General features: G+C 42.3%; 2 protein-coding genes across 4 annotated transcripts in view; both read left to right on the forward strand.

Moving 5' to 3' along the window:
- Positions 1–530: 530 nt before the first annotated feature.
- LOC133343364 (sodium-dependent phosphate transport protein 2A-like) lies at positions 531–18,727 on the forward strand. The gene is given in 14 exon segments (XM_061552924.1): positions 531–668; positions 1,256–1,321; positions 3,678–3,905; positions 5,310–5,438; positions 6,410–6,553; positions 7,993–8,104; positions 11,076–11,271; positions 12,233–12,271; positions 12,273–12,329; positions 13,138–13,252; positions 14,145–14,312; positions 14,855–14,971; positions 16,829–16,953; positions 17,432–18,727. Coding segments are annotated over 13 exon segments (2,049 nt in total). The 5' UTR covers positions 531–668; positions 1,256–1,257; the 3' UTR covers positions 17,987–18,727.
- Positions 18,728–21,649: 2,922 nt separating this feature from the next.
- Positions 21,650–26,054, forward strand: part of LOC133343365 (sodium-dependent phosphate transporter 2-like) — a 78,986-nt gene continuing 74,581 nt past the window's right edge. For 2 of the 3 annotated variants that reach the window (XM_061552927.1, XM_061552928.1), the window contains exon 1: positions 21,650–21,862. The gene's annotated coding sequence lies outside the window, so the exon portion shown is untranslated. The remainder of the gene's footprint in view (positions 21,863–26,054) is intronic. The other variant, XM_061552925.1, reaches the window with a different exon arrangement.

Consider the following 26,054-nt stretch of genomic DNA (forward strand, 5'->3'; position numbering starts at 1 on the left):
TGCAGTTGCTTAAAGGCTAAGGCAGTTTTGATTGTGTTTATTATTAAATTGCACTGCAGTAGTTCAATTTTGCTCCCTACTTGAACCGTTTAAAGTTTAATGAATATAAAAATCTAATTATGCATTTATAACAATGCAGGTCAGATCCAATGGAGACGAATTGTCTCTTTAAAAGTGAGAACCGGGTAAAATTTCAAAATGCCGCAAAGCAAAACAAATCAGATCTACATAAAAGCACATCGAACGATATTGACGATTGTGATGACGATGGTAACGATGATCATAAGGAAGCAGCCAATTCCCATCACCGCGAATATCTCCCCAGCCTCAAATCCGCGTAACGACCCGTGCCCATCAAAGTTACAACGCCTGTGGTTTTAATGAACACACCTCCCCTGCCCCCCTCCCCGTCCCCACTGAATGGCCAGGCGTGGCCCGAGAATCATTAACCAGACCATCGAGGAGACCGCCCCGTGAGAATCCTCGTGTTGCGGCACCCGCACCGTGCGTGCTACATTTAAGACTTTGATCGCTTCTCGGGGTATAAATTGCGTTGCTTCGCCACTCATCTCTCAGCTTCCGCTCGGCAGCTCAACTCAGCAGCAGCAGCGCGCCTTGCCCTGCATCGTTGTGTGCCTGAGCTTGCTGCAATTTGCTGCAACCATCAGGTGTGTTTTAGTGTTGTTAAATGTGTACAGATGTTGTCGTGTGTTTGTTTTGCCCATGTGCGTTTATTTATCTTTTTTTTAGTCGCGTGTGGACAACACTATAATGTAATTTTATTTGTTTTAAAGTTTGTTATATGTTCGACCAATTACACTCACAGGTACATTGGCTCTTGACACCGTTGCGTGTAGTCCGTGTGTGACCAACAGGTACAATAATACTGATATTTTTACATCGTTTTCAGGATTCAGTCATTTGAGCGTTGAACATGAAATGTTTAGCCAAACCGGTTGCACTCAACCAGCTTATTTTACGTACGAAGGTCTTGATTGATTTTTGTGGTTTGTTACACGTATGTACAATGTATGTCCATTGGACTAATTTGACAAGAATGTATTTCACGTACTTAAACACATAATTCTCCGACCATTTATTACACACTACATTGTTATGTTGGAAAAGTATTCGCTACTAATTTATCTAAAAGACGAACTAGCCTGTATTTTTTTGTAACATCGGTCTGCCGTGACCTGTTGTTACACTGGCCGGTGAAATAACACGTGGACGAATGTTTCGTTTGATCACAAAGGAATGGCTCCTCTTCCCAACATCAACGACAAGGTGGACGAAGCAACCATTTACGACGATGCTGAAGGTAAGGTTCCCGCGTGCACGAGTTGACGTCCACATTGCCCCAGGGGTGACCAATAACTTTGGCAACGGCGACAGCGGGGGAACGAAAATTTCAAGCTTTTTAAATCATTGGAAACTCATTTGCCAGTAAAAATATGATAATTGTTTTTTTACCCTTCTATCTGGCAACAAAACTGACACCTTTTTTTACAAGGAGTCATGTTTACATAGACCACAATACCTGCAGTCATAATGCAAACAAAAAACATAACTCTGATAATGTGCACTGTCCCCCTAGATTTGAATGTGCATTCCCATCGATCTAATGTAAATATTTGGTCATATTTTTTTTACGAACGGTGCTTATTTATTTATTCGTATAAAAATATCGGCTGTATTCAGCACAATATCATTCGGCAAAAAAAACGAATATCAATAAAGTAGGAATTTTCTGGTTCTCGAAGAGATGGGGCGATCTCCCCCCCCCCCATCGCCTCCGCATTGCCCTTACTTACGACCTAACCCAAAACAACACATACACTTGATCTTACGCATTCCAAAACGTTGTTAGTATGCATTTTAAGTAACATTTTGACTCAATTTCATTTTTTTAAATACATTTTTTATCATTCTAATACGTGCACGTTAGATCATCAACCAGTGTTCATCTCCAGATGGATGGACACTGAAGACGTGTTCACGTTAACGCGTTCGCCCATCGCAGCGCGTCGGAAACATCCACGTGCGTTGATGTCACTGCTCGATCTCGCCTCTGTATTTATGTACCGCATGTTGAACTTCTTGCGCCCCGTACATAGCCAACCGTGCGTAATCGGGGGCGGGGGATTGAGTCGGCTGAACTAGTCGGTCGCTATAATCGCCTGACCCAAACGCTCATTGCGATCCATTTTGGCGTTTGTTTGTTCCGTTACCTTAAAATATGCCGCACCCAACCATCTAGTCAATTGCCCAGCGTTGACAGCGTTACGTTATATAGTCTGGAGACTTTGCATCACTGCGCACATGCAAGGCGGAATGGTGACAAATTCCCTGAAAGTGTAAACAAACGTTGTTCTTCTCTGGCTTTCGACCCTATGAACGCACGTGCTGTATTTTTCAAGAACACCACCGTCGTGCGAACCGCTCATGGCCGTCAGATATTTTTCCGCAAACCAGCTCGAATGAAATAGAACATTAAAGCAAAACCTATTGGCATTGTTGCGTGAATGTGAAGGGCCTCCAATGGCAGCAGGGACCACAAAACTACGAGAACTCCTCTTATTTGCGGCACGATTACCCGTTTGACAGCTGTAAGGTCCATGAAAAAAAATAAACAGAGGCCCCATTGCTTTCTGATATCCCTAACTTTGAAAGCAATGCCACGGTCATAGCAAGTGCACGGGCGGCACTCGCTGTGATCAATAGAAAACACAGACACGATTACACTCGCAGAGGCACGGACATGCAGAGACAAACAAGGAGAGAGAAATACACACACACAAAGAGACAGAGACACACGGAGACACACAAAGACATGAAGACAGAGACAGGGAAACACCCTTTCCTGTAAGTGGGCCAGGGCCGGAAACGTTGCTAGCCACTGACACCTACAGTACACGAGGAGAGACTCGTGTACTGTCGGTGTCCCTGTCTTTGTGTCTTTCCGTGCCTGTGTGCGTCTCCGTGTCAGTACGTGTGTGCGTCTCCGTGTCAGTGTGTCTTTAGAGTGTCTGTGTGTATCTGCACCTCCGCCTCTGCAACGCACGGAGCCGACCATGCTTATCTGGGGATAGAGACGGACGCGTGTCTTTGCGGCACCATGAGTGCAAATATTTTGGGATTCACCCCCCCCCCGCTGCGATATTGTCCGCGGAGTTGTCCGTGTCTGCAAAAAAAACTTTTCACGTGCGGATAAGAGGAGGAACATCGCGGATAACCCCGCTGATGCTCGGAGCAGCGATATTGGTCCCCTATATCATTCTCTGTACTGCGATTAGAACGTACGAGTGTGTAAAAAACACATCGACTGCACCGCGCATGGTTCGATGCATGTATAGTGAGATTAAGAATCAATATTGATCAATTGTAAGCCGCCGTAACATGTTTTAAAACACCATGCGTTATTGCTTTTGCGGTACATGGGGTCCCATAGTTGATATGGATTGCTCTAGCCAATGACATCTGGTAATTGATGGGACCCAGATTTCAAACTCGGTCCGGTCTGCTTAAAACGTATCTGCTTGACAATATCACTCTAGACATCCAATAACGCGCCATGGATTAAACCCGTAAAACGTACTTGTGTTTTGTAATGTGGGAAGACAATTGCTTTCAACCTATGATGCGTCATGGTCTTCCACGTGGCCTCCACCACACAGGGCAGGGTGTGGCCAATGGCCATGTCCACGGCGAAGTCAAGGGGTACGATGCCAGTGTGGACCCCGAGCTCGGCTCCCTGGGCCCGGCCGTATCCCAGATGGCACTGGTAAAGTCGGGCGAGGAGGATGAGGAGAGCGAGAAGGACGAGGAGTCGAAGGACACGGACGAGGAGTTTGACCCGTGGAAAATCGCGGACATACAGGTGGAGGCTGGCCTCAAGTGGTCAGGTGAGGTCCACACCTGTAGCTGTCTTCCCCTGACTTCACCCCCCCCCTACTCCCACCTCCACTCTGCCCATGGGTGGAATTTGGGGGGGGGAGGCACTGGCGGGCAATGCCCCCTCTCCCAACCTGGGCACATTTAGTAATTTATTTTCAGTACTTTACAATTAATTGCTAATGTGAGGGACATAGCAAACTGCGGCCTGTCGCCCCCACCCCCACCCCCAATATAGAAGCCAAACTCCGCCTATAACTCTGCCAGCTCACTCTTCTTAGGACACAGTTCACCATACCGCACTGAGGCTGCAGCGTGGTTGAAGCATGGTCAGACAACCTCCGAGTGACGTCACCCGCCACTGACTTTAGCCGCGGCCGGAGAAGCGAACTGACATGACCGATGTCAAATCTTGCACGAGGGAGCACTGTTTTCATAGGCGGAGGTGGGGGAGGGGTTAATATAAGCATTCAACTTATTCCTAAGAACAGAACAACATTTACCAACGATGCTAAACCAAACCACGATTAAGCAGTGCTCGTTGTAAATCTTTACGAATTCACCCATAGACATCAATCACTGCATATAAAGTGTTTAAATGGCCATTCACTACAATATTGTAGGGAAGATGACCAATCAGGTCACACAATTGATAAGGGTATCTTTATAGTAAGGCCATCTTTGTGGTCATGTGATCCAAACTAGCTCAGTGGCTGGAAAAATGCTTTAATATTGCTAACGTGCCTGATTGCAACATTTTAATTGGGTTGCGACGAGAGTGCAACAACAGCATTGCGACCAATCTCACGGTGCAATGATGATGCGATTATGATATAATAAACATTGTTTGTAGAATCAAACCCATCGATAGCTCCAGAATCACATTGTGTTTTCAGGGCCTTAAGATTGTGTGTAATGTACGTACGTTGAACTTCTTTCGCACCGTACGTAGCCGACCGTGCTAATCGGAGGCGTGGGGGTGAAGGACAACACATTTAACACACAATAAGTATAACCCGTAAAAACAAAGTTTTTCACTATAAATCCTTTATATGCGTGGCGGCTAGAGTCCTCTCGTCCCCTGGCTTGAGATGGCTGCCACCTATGGGTCAGATGATTGTCTGCCAGTATTAAGTAATTGGTAATTAAATATTTAATTTGTTTTCCCTAAACAGTGTAAAATTTTGGAAAAAAAATTTCACGAACATTAATCGTCTCGCACAACGAGTCTGTGTGCAAAATGTCAGCTCGATTGGATCACGGGAAGTGGGTTAAAAAACGACCGAAAGATTTGCACGGTCGTAAGCAAGCAAGCAAGCACGCAAGCAAGCAAGCGAACTTAATATAAAGGATTTAATAAAGGATTTAAAAATGAGTAATCACATGGGATGGCTGTCTTTTTGTTTTTGTTGTAGAGATGGGCACGTCGGGCAAAGTGAAGCGGGTCCTGTCGGGCATCATCAAGCCAGTGCTGTTGCTCGGCCTGCTCTACTTCTTCGTGTGCTCTCTGGACATCCTGAGCTCAGCCTTTCAGCTGGTGGGAGGTAGGAAACCAATTCCAAGCGTTGACTCGGTCAACGCTTTGCTTTCCGACCATTTTTAGTTGGTGTGAGAATGCAACACCTGTTGTTGCTTTTCTCATGTTAAGTGCTCATCTGAATAGGCCGTACTTGTTGGCCACATCATGCGAACACTTGGACAGTTGAAACGTCCAGTGTAAATTTTGGTCAATATACACACACACACAAAAAAAAACCACTTTGCACTGATAATTAACTTGTTTCCATATTTGGGGGGAAAGATTACATTGCTGGTGTAAGGAAAGTGATGTCGCATGGTGTGGTGTGGGTCAGTCCCAGCTACGGCTTTGGCTATTGAGTAACTTCCAAAGTCTGTGGCTAGAATACCTCAAGAGGCAGTAACCTGCATTAATTATTAATTAATGTGCTAAGCTCTTTTTTTAATGGCTCAACCCACCACTGCGTATTATCTACATAACCACCTGCTGCTGATCTTTCACATACCCCTTTAACAAATAAACCCTAACCTATTTGCCCTGAAGCAATGGTAACTTGGAATGAGATAAGAACCTCCACATTTCAATGCAGTCGACCTTTTCCCCAACCAGAAGAGATTAGATAAATACAATTTTATTTCGTACTTGGTAATCTGCTGTTGAAATCCAACTGCAGTACCCTATTGGAATTTGACACCTTTCGTTTATATCTCACACTTTTGAGGATTATATATTCTGGAAAGAGGTTAGATGGTGGCCGTCCAAAAGTGAGCCTTTAAATCACTTTAAATAGTTATCGCTCCCTCAACGTGAATAGTAGCGACCTAAATATATGTTATCCTTTGAGTTACTCTTAAATTTACATCTTAGTAGACACACGATTTGTTGTCTACGAATCCACTCGTAAAAACAAAAACCACGAAAGTGCATATCATTACTGATATGCTGGCAAGTTACAAGAACGCATTACACAAACTTCACTTTTCTGTTTTGTGGCAGGTAAGGTTGCTGGCGATATCTTCAGTGACAACTCGATATTGTCCAACCCTGTGGCCGGCCTGGTCATCGGAATCTTGGTGACTATCCTGGTGCAGAGCTCCAGCACTTCCACCTCCATCGTCGTCAGCATGGTCTCCTCTGGACGTGCGTGACACAACGTGCACAGCAGCCCACACACCTCCAACACGCGTGTGCCTCAATGCACCCGATCGCGAAACAAGAACAAAAAAACCTCCCCTAGCCTTTTTACGCTTGCCAGACTGAAACTTTGCAAGTACTTTTAAAAGTAAATTTTCTGTACTGTGGTCAGCGAAGCAACCAAGACAGTGATTGGTCCTTCACCCAATGTGCATATCTACGATATATGCCATTGTCTCCGAAGTGCTGATATCGATTCACTGGAGTTTGTGTTTAATTTTACCAGTTGGTACTCAAAATGGCTACTGGTGTGCACAGCACAGGATTGTATCTCTGTCGCTTGAGATTGTATTGTGTATCATCATTTTCTCTATCGAGACACCAAGTCAAAGGAAAACTCTTGTCAGGGCCGGGTGAGCTTTCAATAGGGACCTCGCACAAGTGCATGCACTTGGAAATAGTTCATACAGTGTTGTGCAAACAGAGCCGCAGGCTCAACATTTTGGCATCCGGAGAAAGTTGCCATGCCCTTACCCATCACCTGCTGAGGCGACGGTAGCGCCATCTATAAAGATTTTAATCAACGACCTCCACTGCCTCATTCGTCCCCAACAGACCTGTTCTTCACCTGAGGACGGCTGCTTGCGTTGTGGCCGAAACGTCGTGAGAATTATTTGATTATGTTTTATTTTTATTATTTTATTATTTCCCTTCTACGTGACTTTACCGAAAGAACCAAGAAGATGAATCCCTGCAGTCACGAAAGCTTTAAATCGAAATTTAATTCTGCGCCCGTGAAGGTGGCTGCCTCACTCTCCCCCTGTCATTGCTGCTAAAGTGTGGGTGCATTGCAAGTTTGTACAGCACACTGTGTGAAGCTCGCTACGTGGATCTGTTGTGAATAATGTGGAAATATTGCTTTATCACAACGGGGGCTGAGTAAGCCTCCTTGAATAAAAAAACATTCCTAGCCCCGTTTTATCAATGTGCATCCACCCACATATACTCCCTTTCACAGCACACGATTACAGTGATCCTCACTGGTATAATTGGTTAAAGTGTTATGAACTGAAATGTATAAAATGAATGTCTTGCATTGAAATTCACATTTTTATAAGTAATACTAAATGCAAATGTCTAAACATTACCGACCTGGTTTTAGATACAATCCTAGTACAAAACATATTATTTGAAGATGCCATTAATTGTATATGAAATGTCAATTACATAACCAACATTATAGTATTGTCATGGAATTGAATTATACAATGAAATGTCTGTGCACCAGCGCAATGGTCTACAGTATGGCAACTGGTAATGCGTCAGTGACACAAGATTGATTGATATGACGGAAAAAAAACATTGTCCTGGACCGAAATGTCCAAATTAATATTTGGCAAAAGCAGCGGAAAGATGAATAGATTTTTGTATTCTCTATTGAACAGTAATGAGTGTGCGGTCAGCCATTCCAATCATCATGGGCACCAACATTGGGACATCGGTGACCAACACCATCGTGGCTCTCATGCAGTCGGGCGACAGGAATCAGTTCAGGAGGTAACTGTTGTTGTAATGCTCCACACACACACACTGGGGAAATCCCCACACAGCTAACCCGAATATATACGTTCGCTATGAATCCATACAGCCGTGAAAGCCACAAACATAAGATAATTGCCGTGTATACAGTCATTGTGTTAAAAAAAAAACGTATGGGTGGATAATGAGATGCTGCCGTGGAGTAACGGTAAGCATTCTGAACTTTTAATACAGATGTCACTGGACTGCTTCAATCTCCCGGTGCGGCAGTTGTAACAATGATCAATGATGCAAGTTTCTTCAATAACCACCGGCACCCCCACCCCCCTACCCCACTGTCTACGTAGCATTATAAAACACGTGTGTACTGCAGTTAGTCGATTGGCAGGTTGAGTCTGGTGGGCGAAAGTATGATTACTCCCACCTCTTCTAAGATATCTGGCCAGCATGAAAGAGCCAATACCCACTCGATGAGCACATGCAAGCTCTAGCTGTAATAGCAGCGGTGGGAGCAACGCATTTAGCAGAGTTGCATCTTTACATTTTTTACGAGTGAAGTTTATATTTTTTGCTACTGCCATACATTTAGTATGGATATGCAGCATTAATTAGCGGTAGAGTGGTAGCGCACTGGCTAGCACACTGCACCACAACATGGCATGGGGGAAGCCTTCATCCAGCAGCATATTGACAAAGGGCTGTACATTTTTTTTTCCGATTCAAAATGTCCAGACAGACGACCAGAGGGAAAATGTTTGGATGTTTCCTACAAGGGTTATGTGTGAATGTTAAATCTTTCTAAATTATAAAATGTGTATAACACGTGGCAGATCACACGGCCACAATCATACACACTGGGGGAGTAATTATGCATGGTTTCATCGATTTAATATACATTCTTCTCACTCGCAATACGTGAATTTAAGGGGTTTTTTTAAATGTGTAAATGGTGCAGCTAATGGGTTTACGTGATTCCCTCTGATCACTCGAGGCCACTAAATTTACCACAATGCAAAAAGAGAAGCGATTATTGAACTATAATGTGACTTCGAATTACAAACAAATGTTGAATCACAATGGAGAAAATCATTACAATCCCAGTACACAATTTACAGGAAAACCTGTTCAGTTCAATTCACTGGGACTGCGATTGGCAATGCACCATACCGTACTGTGTTTGTGTGTGGGTCATCAAAGTGCAAATCGGTGGACCTCGCTCGCACGACGAGCATTCGTAGCGCATCATCCTCTGACTGGCGTGAGCGACTAGCTACACGAATTGAGTTCCCGTTATAAAATGGGCTTCATTATTATTCATGCTGAATATTTGCTCAAGCTGTACTTGAAGCAAAACATAACATGTGTGGGAATAAAAGGGACAATGGATTTCTGAGAGACCAGTTTGTACATTTGGCCATTGCCTCGTGGGCTGGAATAAATCAAAGTAATCTGCACCTCTGCATGATTGCTCACGGAATAGTTAAGCAGTGTGTAAGTGAAACTCCCTAAATGTTTGAAAAAAAAATTAAGGTTCGGTTAGTTTATGGAACTATAGTCAAGGACATAGTTAAAATGAAAATAGCTGAGTGAATCATACATGGGAATGTTTCCAATGTGACTCAATTTGTATTTAAATTAGCTGGTTTTAATTGACTAATTATGAATGTCTCATTTTAGAATCTGATCTCATTGGTTTGTGAAAAAGTACAGAATTCTAAGTGATCTGATACTCACGCAATGTATGTGCTATCCAATGAAATCATTGTTTAATATTATTAATACCAGACACCATAACATATCTATGTTACAGTGCACTAAATAATATCACATGCGCACCAACTAACACATTACTATGTACGTATTGGAGGGAAAGCACGATGACAGCATGCTATCATGGGTAGTGGAGTCTCTCTCACTTTGAAAGCCTCCATGGACTCAATGTGTCCATCTCATCTGCATCGACTCGCTTCCACGTACCCTCTGCGCTTACAACCAAGGGCGTCTGTCAAAACCCTGAGCAAACCTCCAATCGAAGGGAGGTTGCTCCTCTGCTATTGGCCCCCATTGTTTGGAATTCCCTGCCCCTCATTTTCTGTCCTCGCCTGTTCTACCAATTCAATGTTAACATTTTCCTCTTTTTCCAGTGCCTATGACTAACTGTCGCATCCCTAAAAAATATTTTCATTCACAACGCACCATAGCTTCGTCTGATATCCCTGTATGTATAGTATCCTAAAACGAACTATTATCTGAAAGATAAGCTCCTGTAAATCCATTCTCTTCTTTAATCCTATTCAATGTGCAATTCCCCCTTCCTATGCAGTAGAGTATCTTGAAATGTGGTTACACTCAGACAGCGTATGCCCTCGAATCGTAAGGTATTCGATGGTAAAGGTGCATCCTTGCAAATGCTTGCTCACGCTACGCTGTCAGAAAAGGCCTCCGCTGAAGGAGCTTTAGCGAGCTCCTCTAGAGGGTATTTTGCCTACTCTTGCACGCTGGCCAGGGGTGTTGGAAGAGGTGGGTACCCATACTTTACCCTACCGTATGTGACTTGCCGATCGACTGGCCGTGCTCCTCGAGTGGGTATAGGCGCTTCCATGCTGGCCAGATATCTTTGGTTTTTTCGGTAAAGTCACGTAGTTAAAAAAATATATATAAATAAATGAAAAAAGCAACTGAATTAAATCACGACGTTTCGGAGGCAACACAAGCTTCTGTCTTCAGGTGGTGTACCCATTTCTACTCCGGGGTAGGCAAAAGTGGGAACATTTGAAGAATCTTTCCCACTATTTCAACTGCTACACCACAAGAACGAACCGGTGACCTCTGTACTCGGTGTCCAGTGTGCTCACCATTATATCACGGCAGCATCCTAGTGGTTTCGATTATATTTAAAAACGCATAACTGTACTATTACAGTACTGCACATGCATGCATGGATGCATGCATTATTGATTACATTTATGATTTTTTTTGTATCTTACAGAGCATTTGGTGGTGCAACGGTGCATGACTGCTTCAACTGGATTTCCGTGATAGTCCTGTTGCCCGTTGAGGTTGCCTCTGGTTACCTTTACCACCTGACAAAGCTTATAATTGATTCATTCAACATTGAAAATGGGGAAGACGCTCCTGACATCCTGAAAGTCATCACTGAGCCTCTCACCAAGCTCATCGTTCAGGTAAATAATTTGCTGCTCTATCATCTTCCGCGGTGGCTGTTGAAAGCTTTCTTCAGAATACCACTCCCACCATGGTCATTGACCACAGCTATAGCAATGGGGAAATGTTTTATCCTTATGCTAGTGGAAGGCATTGTAGAGGTCAGTCGGTCGTCCAATTCTGTTATAGATCTAGATGCACGAACTTATGTCTTACGCATGCGCATGGTAATTTAACAGTTAAAATGGCCCTGCATTTGATTACCTTCATGTGTTCCAATCTACCCAGCCTTAACATGTTTACACACACTGCGCTTTTAGTCAGTCGACCGATGAGTGAGGCCCCCCTCCCATGCCATGCGTGTCATTGGGATAATTTAACCATACTTCACCACACTGGTCAGTGTGGGTTGGCGAAGGTGGGGAGCATAGCCGTGGGAGCATAGAAGTAGAGGGGCAGCCTATAACACCTGCTTAATGCACGACGGTCACACATCCGAGCGCAACCCAGGCTCAAACCCTGCTGATAAGATCGAGCACATTCCGGATGATTTGCACAGAGGCAACCGCAACATGCAAATGGGAATAATAATAGTTAAACTTTTTATACAGCGTAACTTATGCAACTGCATCAAACAAGGCCGCACAATCCACAAACACGGATGTGCACATAGATGAAGATGTTTTCGGGCAACGATTGAGTGTTTATACATGTGGGAAGAAACAGGAGCACCCGGAAAAAAAATCCCCGTATGTGAGGAGGAAACACGAACTCTTTCCATTTAGATGGAGATTAGTCCACATTTTCTGTACCGCCTATTCCTGGTAAGCCAGGGTATGGCTCCTCGACGCCTGCAAGGATGAAGTTCCGCAATGCTTTTGTGCTCCACTAACTCTCGCCTTCACAGTTCTGGAATGCAGGCGTGCACCACCGCTGCCCAGAAATAATCACGTCCTCCCATCTCCCCCGTGTCTTTCGCAGCTGGATAGCTCGGTGCTCACAGACATTGCAACTGGGGATCCCAGAAGCACAGGACAAAAGTCTCATTAAATCCTGGTGCAAGACGAACACATATACAGTAAGTGTTGCATATCTGAATTATTGAGTGTATTGATTTGTGTTATGTTATTTTATTCGTACCGATAAAATGCTGATCATAACAGAGAAAAGCAGGTCCGGCTATCTCCTACACCAATGGACGATTTAACATAGACTCACAGTGCGATCATGGACCACAAAGTACAACTCCGGTTGCAATCATTCACTGGCAGCATTTCAGATATTAACCAGGCATATCCTGAAGTCATTCACTGGCTCACCAACCTCAACATAAACAAATTAATCCTCGCTGATCAACTGCCCACAATACAAGAGAAGAACTGGTGTTTTTACAATATATATACATAGCAAACATGTTTATCGAGAACAACAACAATTCAGCAATTGCCAATCATGAAAAAAAGAAATCATAAAAATGGCAAAAACAAACTCGTTTTAAAATCATAAACGTGAAGTTTGTATTCTATAATATCCTATCCTTTATTTACGTCCATTATTTTCTACTTGACATGTGCTATAGTCTATGAAATTGGGTTTGTATAAAAAAGAGACATGCAGTATAACACTATACATTACAATAATTTTAGAGCACATTATACAAGCTATAACTGCGAAAATTATCTTGCGTAATTTTTTTTCATTAACACTTATAACCATCATCGCTTTTTTAAAAAAATATCGACCTTTTTGTCCAATATTTTGCAGAAAATCTTGAGTATAAAAGGCATAGGAAAATACAAGCACATTTTCGACGACTTGTTTTATCAGGATATCACTCTTGCTGCAATAAAAAAAAATGCTTACCAATTTGTCTGTTCACCTATCAGGTTCTGAAAAATGTCACCGTGGCCAACGTATCTGAGTGTGGCAACATGTGCTGGGAAGATGGAAATTTCACCTGGATGGAGAAAAACGTGACGGAAACCGAATACATTGAAAGATGTACGTGCCCTGGGTATTTATGAGTTGCTTCTAGATATGGGTATAATTGCCAAATTGCCTCGAAAGTAAGGGGGCACTCTATACAGGTAAATTAAAACAGATGTGCCATTTTTAAATGTATTGTTTAAATATAACTCAAAAGCAGCACACGTGTCATATGCAGCTCATTCGGACTTCATTCTTAATATTTAATAATCATATGCTTAATTCTCTGTCATAAGCAACTGCACAATATCATATAGAGTGTTCTGAATTTTGTGTAGATATCACATAATGTAAAAATACATCCCATAATGTTTTAAATAATAATATGTAAAAAAATATCAGCTATAATAGTCTAAAGACAAATATCCCCTGTATACTCTTAGGTTTTTTCGGTAAAGTCACATAGGTAAAAAAAAATTATAGAAATAATTTCTATCATTTTATTATCATGATTTTTTTACCTACGTGACTTTACCGAAAAAACCTAAGAGTATGAATCCTTGCAGTTAAGAAAGCTTCAAATCTAGAATCCTGTATAGACAGTAACAGACTGTTGGGGCAAGTGCTGTTAGCGAGTACCTAATAAAGGCTGACACGGCACTTGAGGGGGAGGGTGGCCAACACCACGCCCGGCTGCCTTTGTCTCCCCAGTGGCTATGTTTACACATTGTACCAGGTACTTATTTGACACCGAGTCGACCTAGGGGAGGTCCAGGAACGAATCACATAATTGTCACTGGTGTTGGAATCGAACTCGGGTCGCGGGGTTCATAGCACGGCACGCTGCTGCACTAATGCTCCCGACGATGCGACCAGTATACCTGTGCACATGCATGTTGCCACAGTGTGCCAAGGGGATGATTTTTGTCAGCATGGACATGAGTTTTGTGATGTCGTTTGCCTACAGGTAATCACATATTTGCCTCGACCACGCTGGAAGACCTCTACGTGGGGCTCATCCTGCTTGCCTGCTCGCTGCTTTTGCTGTGCACATGCCTCATCCTGATAGTCAAGGTCCTAAACACAATGCTCAAGGGTCAGATCGCATCCGTCATCAGGAAGGTCCTCAATACAGGTGTGTGCGTGTATTGGCCAAACCTGTGACTGTCTCTCATCCTCTGCATTTTATTGTCACCCCCCCCCCCTCACCTCATGGCCCTTCCCACCACGTGTGCCTATAACAAAATGACAGAGAATGTGCACAATCTATTTTGGTCTGGGAAGCTAAGTAGAGTTAAGCTTGAAACGTCATTGGATGGGCTGGGATACGCTATCAGCAGATAGCAGTGCAGAAACATAATTTGTTGTACTGTACAATGCTATAACATCTATGCCATCCACCTTCACCAAACTGCACTGAACAATGTGATGACGTATCGTCAAATTAACCGAATGACTTTCTCTGCTAATAATATGTGGCACATCCAGAATTCACTCCACTAATTATTTTTATCTAATTTTTATGCTCGAGTTACAAGTACAACACTGACAAAGTTATTAATCTGTTACCATGTGGAATCACAGCTAGGGATAGTTCACATGCATTTTATTAAACTTAGAAGGTTGTTGCCAGTGTGCTGCTCTCATTCAAACTGATTGTTGACCTTTTTTTTTCAGATTTCCCTTTCCCATTCGCTTGGGTGACTGGCTACCTTGCAATCTTGGTTGGAGCTGGGATGACATTCATAGTGCAGAGCAGTTCTGTCTTCACTTCAGCAATCACTCCACTCATAGGTAAGGCTTTTTTTATCTCAACAAATTCCCGGTTCAGTAATGATTAATGATCATTGCTAATTTATGGAATAGATTTGCATGTACTGTGCAACTCATCTTCATTCTATATACATATTATGAATCATTCATAGTATCTGTCTATTGTAATTGATCTGCATAAACTGCTATTACCACTTACTAATCACACGGAATGCATTCAATGCAATTAAATCTCAGTAGCTAAGCAGAGCTAAGCCTGGATAGTGCATGGATAGGCAACCAATGCTCAAAATACAGATGCAATATGCGTTGTGGGCAGTGTAATTGTTCTGCAATCCGTCCACCTTCACCAACCCGCACTAACCAGCATGATGAAATATGGTAAAATATCTATCATGGCAATCATGACCCTCAAAGTGTAGGGAGGTCTTAATCCAGCAGTAGGTTAACAGAAGAGGCAGCGCTTGTACAAACTGCTGCTATTATTATTTGGGCGGTAACATAGCCCAACGACAGCGCATTCGCCACTTTTTTCAGAGGTTCTTGGTCCGAAACCAGCCGGCCACCCTGGTAATTATTACTGCTGGTATATTACATGTTAAATTCCATGCCGTCTGTTTCACAGTGAATATTAAAGATCCAGCGGGTGTTGTCATTTAACCAGGTTAGGCCATTGAGTGCTGACAACATGGACCATTTTTTGCTAATTTGAAAAGAAAAACACCTGCAGATTACTCAGTTGGCAGAACGCATAGCAACATCACCCCCTACTGTGAAACTACTGCAGATGATGTCAAACATAACGGCTTCACAGTAGCCATGAATGATAGCCAAATTTACTACATTAATATTATTATAATGCACTAATTCTTCATATTTTCCAAGCATTTGTGTGGATGAGTGACTCATAAGAAGTAGACAATTCATTGTATTCAAGTCTACAAATTGACAACTAATCAATCCTAATGTTTTTATTTCCGCTTCACTGCTCAGCTAAAAGGAGTAATTTGCACGGATAAATCTGTATAATAGGATCCATATCTTGTGCCCTACATGATATCAGATAGGAAGATTTCCACTGCACGGTGCAAATGAGAAATCTAATTAATAACTAAATAAATAAGTGTGAACGTTTTTGTTCAGCAATGTCAAATTACAAATCGGTCACGTCACCAGTAATGCCAATGGCATTCTGAATGACAGTACTCACATTCTGAATGACAGTACTCACATTCTGAATGACAGTACTCACATTCTGAATGACAGTACTCACATTCTGAATGACAGTACTCACATTCTGAATGACAGTACTCACATTCTGCGAGAAGGGGGCACTATTGCTCTTGCAAAATTACCACGAGATACAGTTATGGCAGTCAAGTAAAACCTATATTAGCTATACTGGGAAGGGAAACTGTGAGTCTCATGGACCAATATTCACAACACTTTAACGTTTTGCCATATTATCCAATAAACAAAACGCACATCATTTTAATCAAATTACAAGTGCCTTACATAAGGAGATGGAGCATCTGACACATCTCCAGTGTTAAGAAAAATAAGTTGGCTTGGGCAGTACATGTCACAAGAAGGGATTATGCTCAGTCGTGCAGACTAAAGGAAAGAACACTGCGAAAAATATGTCCGTAGCAGAGATAGAGCGATGAAATGGCCTATGCAGAAGCTAGTTGGATTCTTGCATCGCATGACTGAGAAGAGTGATGGCTGAGGAAGCACCTTTATCCAGTTCATGGCTAACGGTGGTGATGATGACGACAGTCATTCCTTTCACGACTGCTGTGATAATAAAACTGCTCGGAACTTGACCTGAATGCAGCATGTAAGCATATCTACTGTCATGGTCCATGTCTTTATCAGGACTTGGAGTCATCAGCATTGAACGAGCATATCCACTCACTCTGGGTTCCAACATTGGGACGACCACAACAGCTCTCCTGGCTGCCCTGGCAAGCCCTGGAGAAACTCTCAACAATGCCCTCCAGGTTTGCAATAAATGTTCTATCTATATTTACGATGTATACTAATTTTGTTTATCGTACAACTGGCAATTATGTCAATCATATTAACAAAAAAAAGGCTGTATAAAAGCACCATAGTGTAAAACATTTATATAATTCACCTTATTACCATTGGTAATCAGTTATTTTAGCATTGATACAAATGAGATTCTAATGTATTCGGCGTTTTTTTTTATTAAACGGTCCCACCTGATGACGGAGACTTGTGTTGCCTCCGAAACACTCGTGATTTAGTATGTTATTTCTATTATTTATTTTTACCTATGTGACTTTACCAAAAAAACCTAAGAGTATGAATCCTGGCAGTCACGAAAGCTTGAAATCTAGAATTAATATAAGGTTAATTAAGTTGTATATTTTTTTAAAAAGGATGCCTACAAGACAAGTTTGAGGGCTTGTGATGCACGAGCTGATTGTTTTTTTCCATTTCGTCTCATCACAGATCGCACTTTGCCATTTCTTCTTCAACATCTCGGGGATTCTGCTGTGGTACCCCATACCGCAGCTACGTTTCCCCATCAGGATGGCAAAGCTACTGGGTGACCGTACGGCCAAGTACCGCTGGTTTGCCGTCCTATACCTGATCATGTGCTTTTTGGTGCTGCCACTGGCGATATTCGGCCTCTCGGTAGCTGGATGGCAGATCTTGGTGGGCGTTGGTATCCCCATCGTAGCTGTGCTGATCTTCATCATTGTTATCAACATATCTCAGTCCAAGTGTCCAAAGTGCCTGCCGTCGGCACTGCAGACCTGGGACTGGCTCCCCTATTGGATGCACTCCATGAAGCCTTTGGATCGGGTCATCTCGGCGGTGTGTGGTCGCTGCTGTAAGTGCTGCAAGTGCATCAACAAAAGTGGCAAAAACGAAGAGGTCGAGGTTGTCTCCATAACAGACTCCACCAAAGACAAAAAGCAAGAAGACACAGGAAGTTGTGGTGACAAAAAAACATTGGCCGCATATGATAACCCTGCAATGATTAATTCGACAAACCTTTAGCTAAGCCTTCCCTAAATGGCATAATGGCCATATTTTGAGTAATAATTGTAAAATATTAACCTTGCTCTATTTGGTTACTTCGTGTATTTTGGTTTTGTATATATTTTGGAAATATGTATTTGATACTTTTTACGAATGTTATTAGGATATCCATGAAAGCTACATTTTTGTACACCTGGTGATAAGCCTTGCTTAGGAACTTTTAAAACTAGATATAGCTACCAAGCTTTCAAATGCCAAAAGTATATAGTATACACGTATTTTTTTATGTCATGCATTTTATCACACTGGAAAATGTAGGTAATTGCTATAAGTCTGAATGAGGTAATGTTTATTTTATTGTAATTATGATGCTTGAGTTTATAATACAGTAATTGATGTACATAGTATAATGCCAGGTTTTATATTAAGAGAAGATGTTTGAATAATTGTAAATATTTTCAAGGGTTTTTATTTTCATTTAACATAATTGCACTTTATTACTTTTTTTTATATAAATTGCAGTTTAGTTCAATAAATGTTGATATTTGTTCCGCTAACTAAATCATATCATTTGCATATCTATGGTCGTAGAGGCATTTTGCAGCGTCGTGACATGGTCCAACAAAGCGCAAGTGTATTTTATTTGCAGTTCGATTCCAGCAGGCCGCCCTGCTCATTAAAATACAAGCCGTCTGTTTCACAGTGGATACTCTTTGGTTTTTTCGGTAAAGTCACGTAGGAAATAAAAATAAATTAAATCACGACGTTTCGGAGGCAACACAAGCTTCCGTCTTCAGGTGGCACCGTTACAGTAATTTTGCTGTGACGGTGCCACCTGAAGACGGAAACTTGTGTTGCCTCCGAAACTTCGTGATTTAATTTAATTTTGTACCTACGTGACTTTACTGAAAACACCAAAGAGTATGGACCCTTGCAGTCACGAGAACTTCAAATCTAGAATTCACAGTGGATGTTAAAGATCTCGTGACACTAAAAAATTAGGACATTATTTAGCTGGGGCCACGGCCAAAATAAAAAAAAATACCTGTTAAATTACTCAATTGTGATGTATACGTAGCAACATCGCCCACTACTGTGAAACTACTGCGACTACGGTAAACATCGAGCTTTCGTGATAGCCTTGGGCAATAACAATGGTGTGAATACCATTTTTACAAAGTTATTATTGTTAAGGGACTGCAATATATTAATTGGTTTACACTAACTTGAGCTTAAAATCAGCACTTTTCCTACTGGGATACTGGGCATAACCAAAGCTGCAGTTCACATTCTGTTGCAGTGAGTATACGTTTAATGTAACTGTGAAGCCATAGTAAATGTTCTGGTTTTAAATTTCTCAATTTTTCAGTGGCCAAAAGCTTTTAAACGCGTGCTAACTCCACACGTTCGTCATTAACACTGCCTTAAGTATACAACAGGCGACGTTTTTGGCAAATGGTCCTTCACAGTCCATAGGCCCGGGATGTAGAGCAACTCTACCTCTCTGTGATGGCAGGCCATTTGCTCTAAACTTTGCCAATAGTATTTGTTTTAAGGTTCGTGTTATTGACGAATGTGCTGAGACGTTGTCTTACTTGTGCGTGTTGCAACTCTGCCCAACATAGGCTCACCAATGTTTAATTTTAAACACATGGCATTACCCACAAGGGGGCGCTACTGTACTTTGTTAACGGAACGACCTATTTCGGGCAGTTTATTGTGTTCAAAGGAGGATACGCATGGTTCACGAAGGCAGACTTTGTAGCAATGATCAATGGTGATTATACTTTATTAAGGAGTCCTAATATGAATGAACCCGTTCCATGAGTGTATATATTACTGCTCCCTATCAGTAGGTCATCATTTGTCCAAATTTACTTTGATGGTGATCGAAGTCAAAATAACCACAATGCACTTCTTGAGGAACTGCTGATGGTTTTTAGTATAACGCATGAAGACTAAGTGCTTCTTACACGTCTTTTGTATGTTGTTTGAGACTTATGGTTTTCTGGCCTGTACTATTCTTCTGTTCTTGCGGGTTATTTTGTTACTTACTAATTTGATTGTCGCATAAAACGATACTGTTGTAGAATATGTAATTGCCTAGCATTCATTTACTACACTACATGCGGTTTTAGGAAACAGCTTATGATATACAGTACTGTATCTACAAAAAAACAACTAACGGCTCCCAGAAAATAATTTCCAGCAAGTTTTGATTTCTGGCTTGACTTAAGATTGTAATAGGTGGCTTTCATAAGTTTAGTTTTACTCAGGGTAGTGCAATATTACAAAACAGTGATCCAAATTTGAAATGTGCTGTATCTACTGCCATGTCAGCGTTCAACAATAATCGTACCGATTCCAAAGTGCCACCCGTTCCTAAAATGCCCTCCTTCAACTCGCATCTGGCTCTGGCATGGCAATTATTTTGGCTCTCGTGGGATCCGCTTGAGGATCACGCCTCTTGCCCCCAGCTAATCCTGCAGCAGATGCATTCGTAACCAAAAGCATGTCCCGGTGAGTTCATTCAAAATAAAGCCCCCTCAATCTGAAAGAGTCTGAGGCTGGTTCGCCCTTTGAGCAAATCCATCCACGTCTCCCGGGGTGGACTGGTTGTCTCCTTCAAGACGTATTTCTGTATTCTTTGGTGATGTTAAATAGGATTACGGTTTGGCCATTAAACATTTACAGGCGATTCCCCATCGTTGTTGCGTGCGTATTCTATGAAATGTTTGAAAGAATTCCACAGAAGTGGATTTACTTTATGCACGGAGCAGAATACTGAAATAGGATTCTGCGTGGTGGATTTGTTGAGTTATTTTTAACGTGACTCCCATCAGGAAGGATTAACTACAGCCACCCCCTAACTTCACAAACACCAATGTGTGTATAGTACAGTCATTATTATGAAGTTACCGCAAAGCTTACCATGCTAAATAGGTTGAGGAATAATTTACATAAATATGCACTTTTATTTGTAATTTTAAACGTAAAGAAGACCAAAATAAACAATTGTTTGTATATCGCCTTCTACATTCTATGACTAAACATGTTTTATAACGACAGGATTATTGATTTATGGTGAAAAATAAGGAAATCACTACGAACACAACCAACCAATATAGTTTCAGTAAAATAAATAGTGATAGACAATCTACAATGAAAACGAATAGTTGTATGCAACGTCTTTAAACACAACTTTGACTGCAGATGCATTTATAATGAGATGGTAGCCCAGTGAGATGAACCGTTCCTTTTGCAAATTACATCCCATTTTAGGAAGATATAATTGAAAAAAAAAATCAGGATCATTCAAAAATGGTATCAAAACAACACTGACACGTGTGTAAATATAAACACATGTGTGTAAAAAGAAAAAACCCTCCTCTCTCCATAACACAACTACTAACGGGAATGACAGCACACGAGTGGCACACGGCACCACGTGCGTTGGTGTGTTTGCAGCACAGCAAGACCACGGTATAATAATGATGATGATGATGTTGTTGTGGCTGTCATCCCTCTTTTGTGAGTTGGATTCCAGTCGGCGGGGGGGGGGGGTGAATGACAGACCAACGGTGGAGAGGGCAATTTCATTTATTTGGAATTTCTCAGAACAATGGCTTAAAAAGGAAAACACGACCCTCTGTCTGTGCTCGGATGAGACCCGCCTACCAGCCGCCAGCTCTTCCGGGTGAAACCAGCTTAGCCATTAGTTGTCGGCTGTTACGAGCACAAGGCGTGGGCCAGCATCTCGCCTCCCTCTCGCTGCTGTTGAAAGGAGGAGGAGTGGGAAGGGGGTGCCAAGCAAGAGAGCAAACAAACCCCGGCTGATCGCAAACCTCCCGGCGGTTCGCAAGCGTGCGGACGGTAACGATCATTCGTCTCTCGGTGAGTAGCGTCTCGAAGCAAGCAAGCAAGCACAACACACACACACGCAACACGCACTTGACGGTGATGTTTAGTAAGGGACAACGCCACAGCCAGCCACCCATGTGTTCAAGAATTTTCCACCACGTGGTGACGTTCTGGATGGACCCATCTTTTTTTTGTGTGTGCTTGCGTTGCGTTGCCCTGTGCGCCCGTTGACTTTGGCTGTATCGTGGCAACCGATTTGACGGATAGTTTATCTTTTATTTAACACGATTTGGTACATTGTGAGATCAAGATCTCTACGGGGTATTTTTGTACGTGTTTTAACCGTGGGCATTGGTAGATACTTGGCTTGCTGGTGTCAACGCGCGCGTCTGTTGACATTGAAACCACGCGGCAGGAGATGGGGCATTGAGGTTCGTTAACATGCGGCAATGTAATGTTTGGAGCTTTCGACAACACACGCAGCATATTACTTACTACCACGTTGATAGATGTATACAGAAACTCTATTATGCAGGTGTGTGTGTGTGAAAGTGTGTACTGTATGGTACTACACGGATGATTGCGTTTGTATCGTTCACCTCGTTTCTTTCATCACAACAAAAGGATTTCTCTTTCATATTCAAGACCTCAGTGCCCTGTAGTGCCCTCTATTTTTCACTGTCATTGTCCCTCTTCTGCGCCTCAAACTTCCTTTTCGCGATTATACATTCTGTTGCAATGTACAAGTACTGTACGACTTCCATGTTGACAATCCTGCTATTGTCGCAGAGTCCAAAGCGCCTTGAGGTTTTCCTCGCATTTCTCAGCTCTGCGAAACATTACCACCTTGAAAATGGCTCATATTTCAACTTCTGTTCCCACGAATACCTTTGCAAGTTGACTGCAGAGGTCGTGGCTAATACCTTTATTATAGCACTTCCAACATGGGTTATTTCTTTTCTCTGCAGATTCCCCAAATTGCCCCCAAAACGTCAGCAGACGCAGAGCTTCTAATTACTCGCACGCACAAGAGATCACATTATTCGCATCCTTAAGCTCCATCGCCGACTTAGTATATTCGACATCTCTTGTCGTCTTGTTCCTGCTTATTGTATCGGAGGTAATCTGCCCGAGTACGCGGCAGGGATTTTAATACATAGCTTTGATTTAACATTGATTACGTTTGCAGTATTTTAAAAATTATTCACGTGATGGTGTTTTTTTGTTGTTGTTGTTGTCTCTGATTGCTTTACATAATTATCGCTGCGCAGTACTTCGTTCTACTTTCGTCATATTGGTGATCCATGTCACTCTTGAAAATGAGACTGCCCCTGGTGTCATGAGTTCTCACCTTCTGGTTAAATTAAACACATTGAACTGGAACTTGATTCCAACTTTGCTCTTTATCAATGCATGCTATTCACTCTCCTACCCCCACCCCCTTAGCCACCTCCTAGGAGCCTATTCACATAGTTTAAATAGCCACAAAATCGGGTGTCACCCATTCTCTTCTGCTGCACAGAAGGGCTGGAACGGCCTTCCTTCCTTTCTCCTGTTTGTATTTCCGTCCCTTTACCTCCTTTTCAAGAGGATAGGGTGGTGAGTCATACAACTACTACCGCAATTCGCCACTTGGTGGCGGTGACATCACAATGGCGCTTGTGCCAGGCTCGGTGCACTTTGAGGCCACGTGCAGTGTCGAAGGCTTGCTTGCTTGCTGGCAAGAGGCCACGGGACAGACCCTGGTGCCATGGGTTTTATTGGCTGAGATGAGCAAAGTGTTTTCACACACGATGCTATGAACCGGGCAACTAGGCTTCGATTGCCAGCCATGGCTAACTTAAGTGATACGTGATATCTTATAGGGCCCTGGGCTCGCACTCCCTTAACCTGCACTGACCCGTCTTTGTCAAACTATACCCCCATGACTGGTCGAGCATGGGGAGGCTTTCATTAGTGGCATGACAAAGGACTGAATATTATTATTAACCTTGATGTACTGTATATAAACACTAAATGCCTTGGGCAAATCTCTATCTTATATTTATTTTTATGAATGCCATTAAAATTCAGTGTTAAATACAAGAGGGAGTTTTCTGCAAAAATCTAGTTTGTTCAACAAAAGACAATTTCTCACTACATTATTGTAAACTTTATTTGTAATAATTGTGGATATGGTTAGACTGTGTAGTGAGAATAGAAACTCAACAAATTTGTCAATAATCCTGCCATTTCTTTGATCTCTGCTATAAAGAAGGGGCATTGCACAATATCACCTATCGTAAAAAAAATCAAAGGCATTGTTATTTAAAAATATATGTTTGAGAAGACAAGGGGAGACCAACCATTTGAAAAGTGGCAATTGTGTCATAGATTAATGGATGATTGATTAGGGAAGAGCGAGATTCTTAATCTGTCCAGGAATCATCGAGTTTTAGGATTCACTGGTACATTTTATGTAGTTGCCCAACTAACATTACGCCTCTGGAACAACTAGAAGCTAAATGTATACTGCATATATGAAGTTGTACATTAAATGGGTGAAGGAATTAACCAATTTCACAAGTCCGGGTATAACAGCTGACAACATCGCAAAGGGTGGCTTTAATATAAAGTTGGTAGAAGGAGTGGTATCAATGGGATGGTTGGTAAGTTTAACGGTGCAGTGAGGCATCAGCAAGGTCTAACTATAAGAAGGAATAAAAAAATATATCAGAAGGGTAGTCAAGGAAAGGAGATAAGCTTTGATCATAGTTATTCAAAGCAACATGACAATGTTTTTTCCCTAAAATCAGAGAAATAAGAGATTAAACCAAATGGATAACTTATTACCCATCTAAGGTGTGTTGAATACATATCCATTAGGGTGGAAGAACTTAATAAAGAAGGCTGCAAAGTTGTGTTGAAGATAAATACCATATACATGTTCTTTATATGTATACATAGTACAGTACCGTACGGATTTGTGCAGTCATCGGGTGCCCATGCAAACTGCAGACTGGGAGAAAATGCATTGCTCCTGGCCTGCGGTAGAGCCCCGTGACTGCATATTCCTCATTCGGATGCCCCAAAATGCATACTGAAATGCAATAATGCATTGGAACACATGTGCCTCTATAATACGGCCTGCACTGCAGCTCTGGTCCAATGTCCTTAAAGGTCTACGCGTGAAGAATGCCTAACCAACAGCACACGGCCCATTGATAACACACAATGGAAGATACACAATGCCCCCCAACAATGATGCCTGTAACTTATACAATGTAAAGGGACCGAATGCAGCACTACGGCAAATGTTTTAGATAAACGTTTACTTAGAGACACAGACGTCCATGGTTTATTCTCGTGTTTCATGTAGAAATATGTTGAGCAGGAGCTAAATGCCAACGTTGAGGTCTGCTAGCCACGATAGAGGGCTTTCAGAGAGAGTTTGTGTGGTTTCGCCATTTCCTCTGTTGAAGGAGCGTAGACCACAGTGGGTTGCTATATATTACCCATATGCATCCTGGAGGCACCACCACCTTGCACTGCGGTGTGAATGCCAGCGTGCTTCAGTTGCACAGGTGTGGCAGAGCGTTCCATATACTGTACATGTATGTCAGGGATCCATGCCATGCAAAGTTAATGTGGCCAATCTCGTTTGAGCTCCAAAATCAAATGCACAAAAACATTGTGATGCTGTGTTTTGAAGTGGTGCACAAATATCAATACATAAGACGGTCCCCATGCTTGTTGGATCTCTGAAGCCAAGCTGATTTTAGAAGGATAGTACACATACTTTGATGGGTTTAATGGGAGACTGCGAATAGCAGGTGTTGTAGGCTTGGCCTAGGACAGGGGTCGGCAACCTACGGCTCCAGAGCCGCATGCGGCTCTTTACGGGCTGCTTCTTGATGATATGTACAGTATGTACAGTATGTACTCAGATGCATTGCGGCTCTTGAAATACTGAATTTTGTACTGAATTGGAAAGAAATGGCTCTTCTTGCTATTTTGGTTGCCGACCCCTGGCCTAGGAAGTGGTCAGGAGATGGCAACATAACACTGGGTTCTTGTTCTTTGGGTCTTTCGGTAAAGTCACGTAGATGGGTCAAAGAAAATAACAAAAAACTACGATGTTTCGATTGCAACACAAGCAGTCGTCATCAGGAAAAGGGGGTGAGCTTCTAAAGGCAAACTGTTTATAAAGGTTTGAAATGGGCGTAGCCCAAATGTCAGCAGCATG

Source organism: Lethenteron reissneri, chromosome 17, assembly GCF_015708825.2.
Source record: "Lethenteron reissneri isolate LAM-NWPU_2019-01 chromosome 17, ASM1570882v1, whole genome shotgun sequence".
Classification (NCBI taxonomy): Eukaryota; Metazoa; Chordata; class Hyperoartia; order Petromyzontiformes; family Petromyzontidae; genus Lethenteron; species Lethenteron reissneri.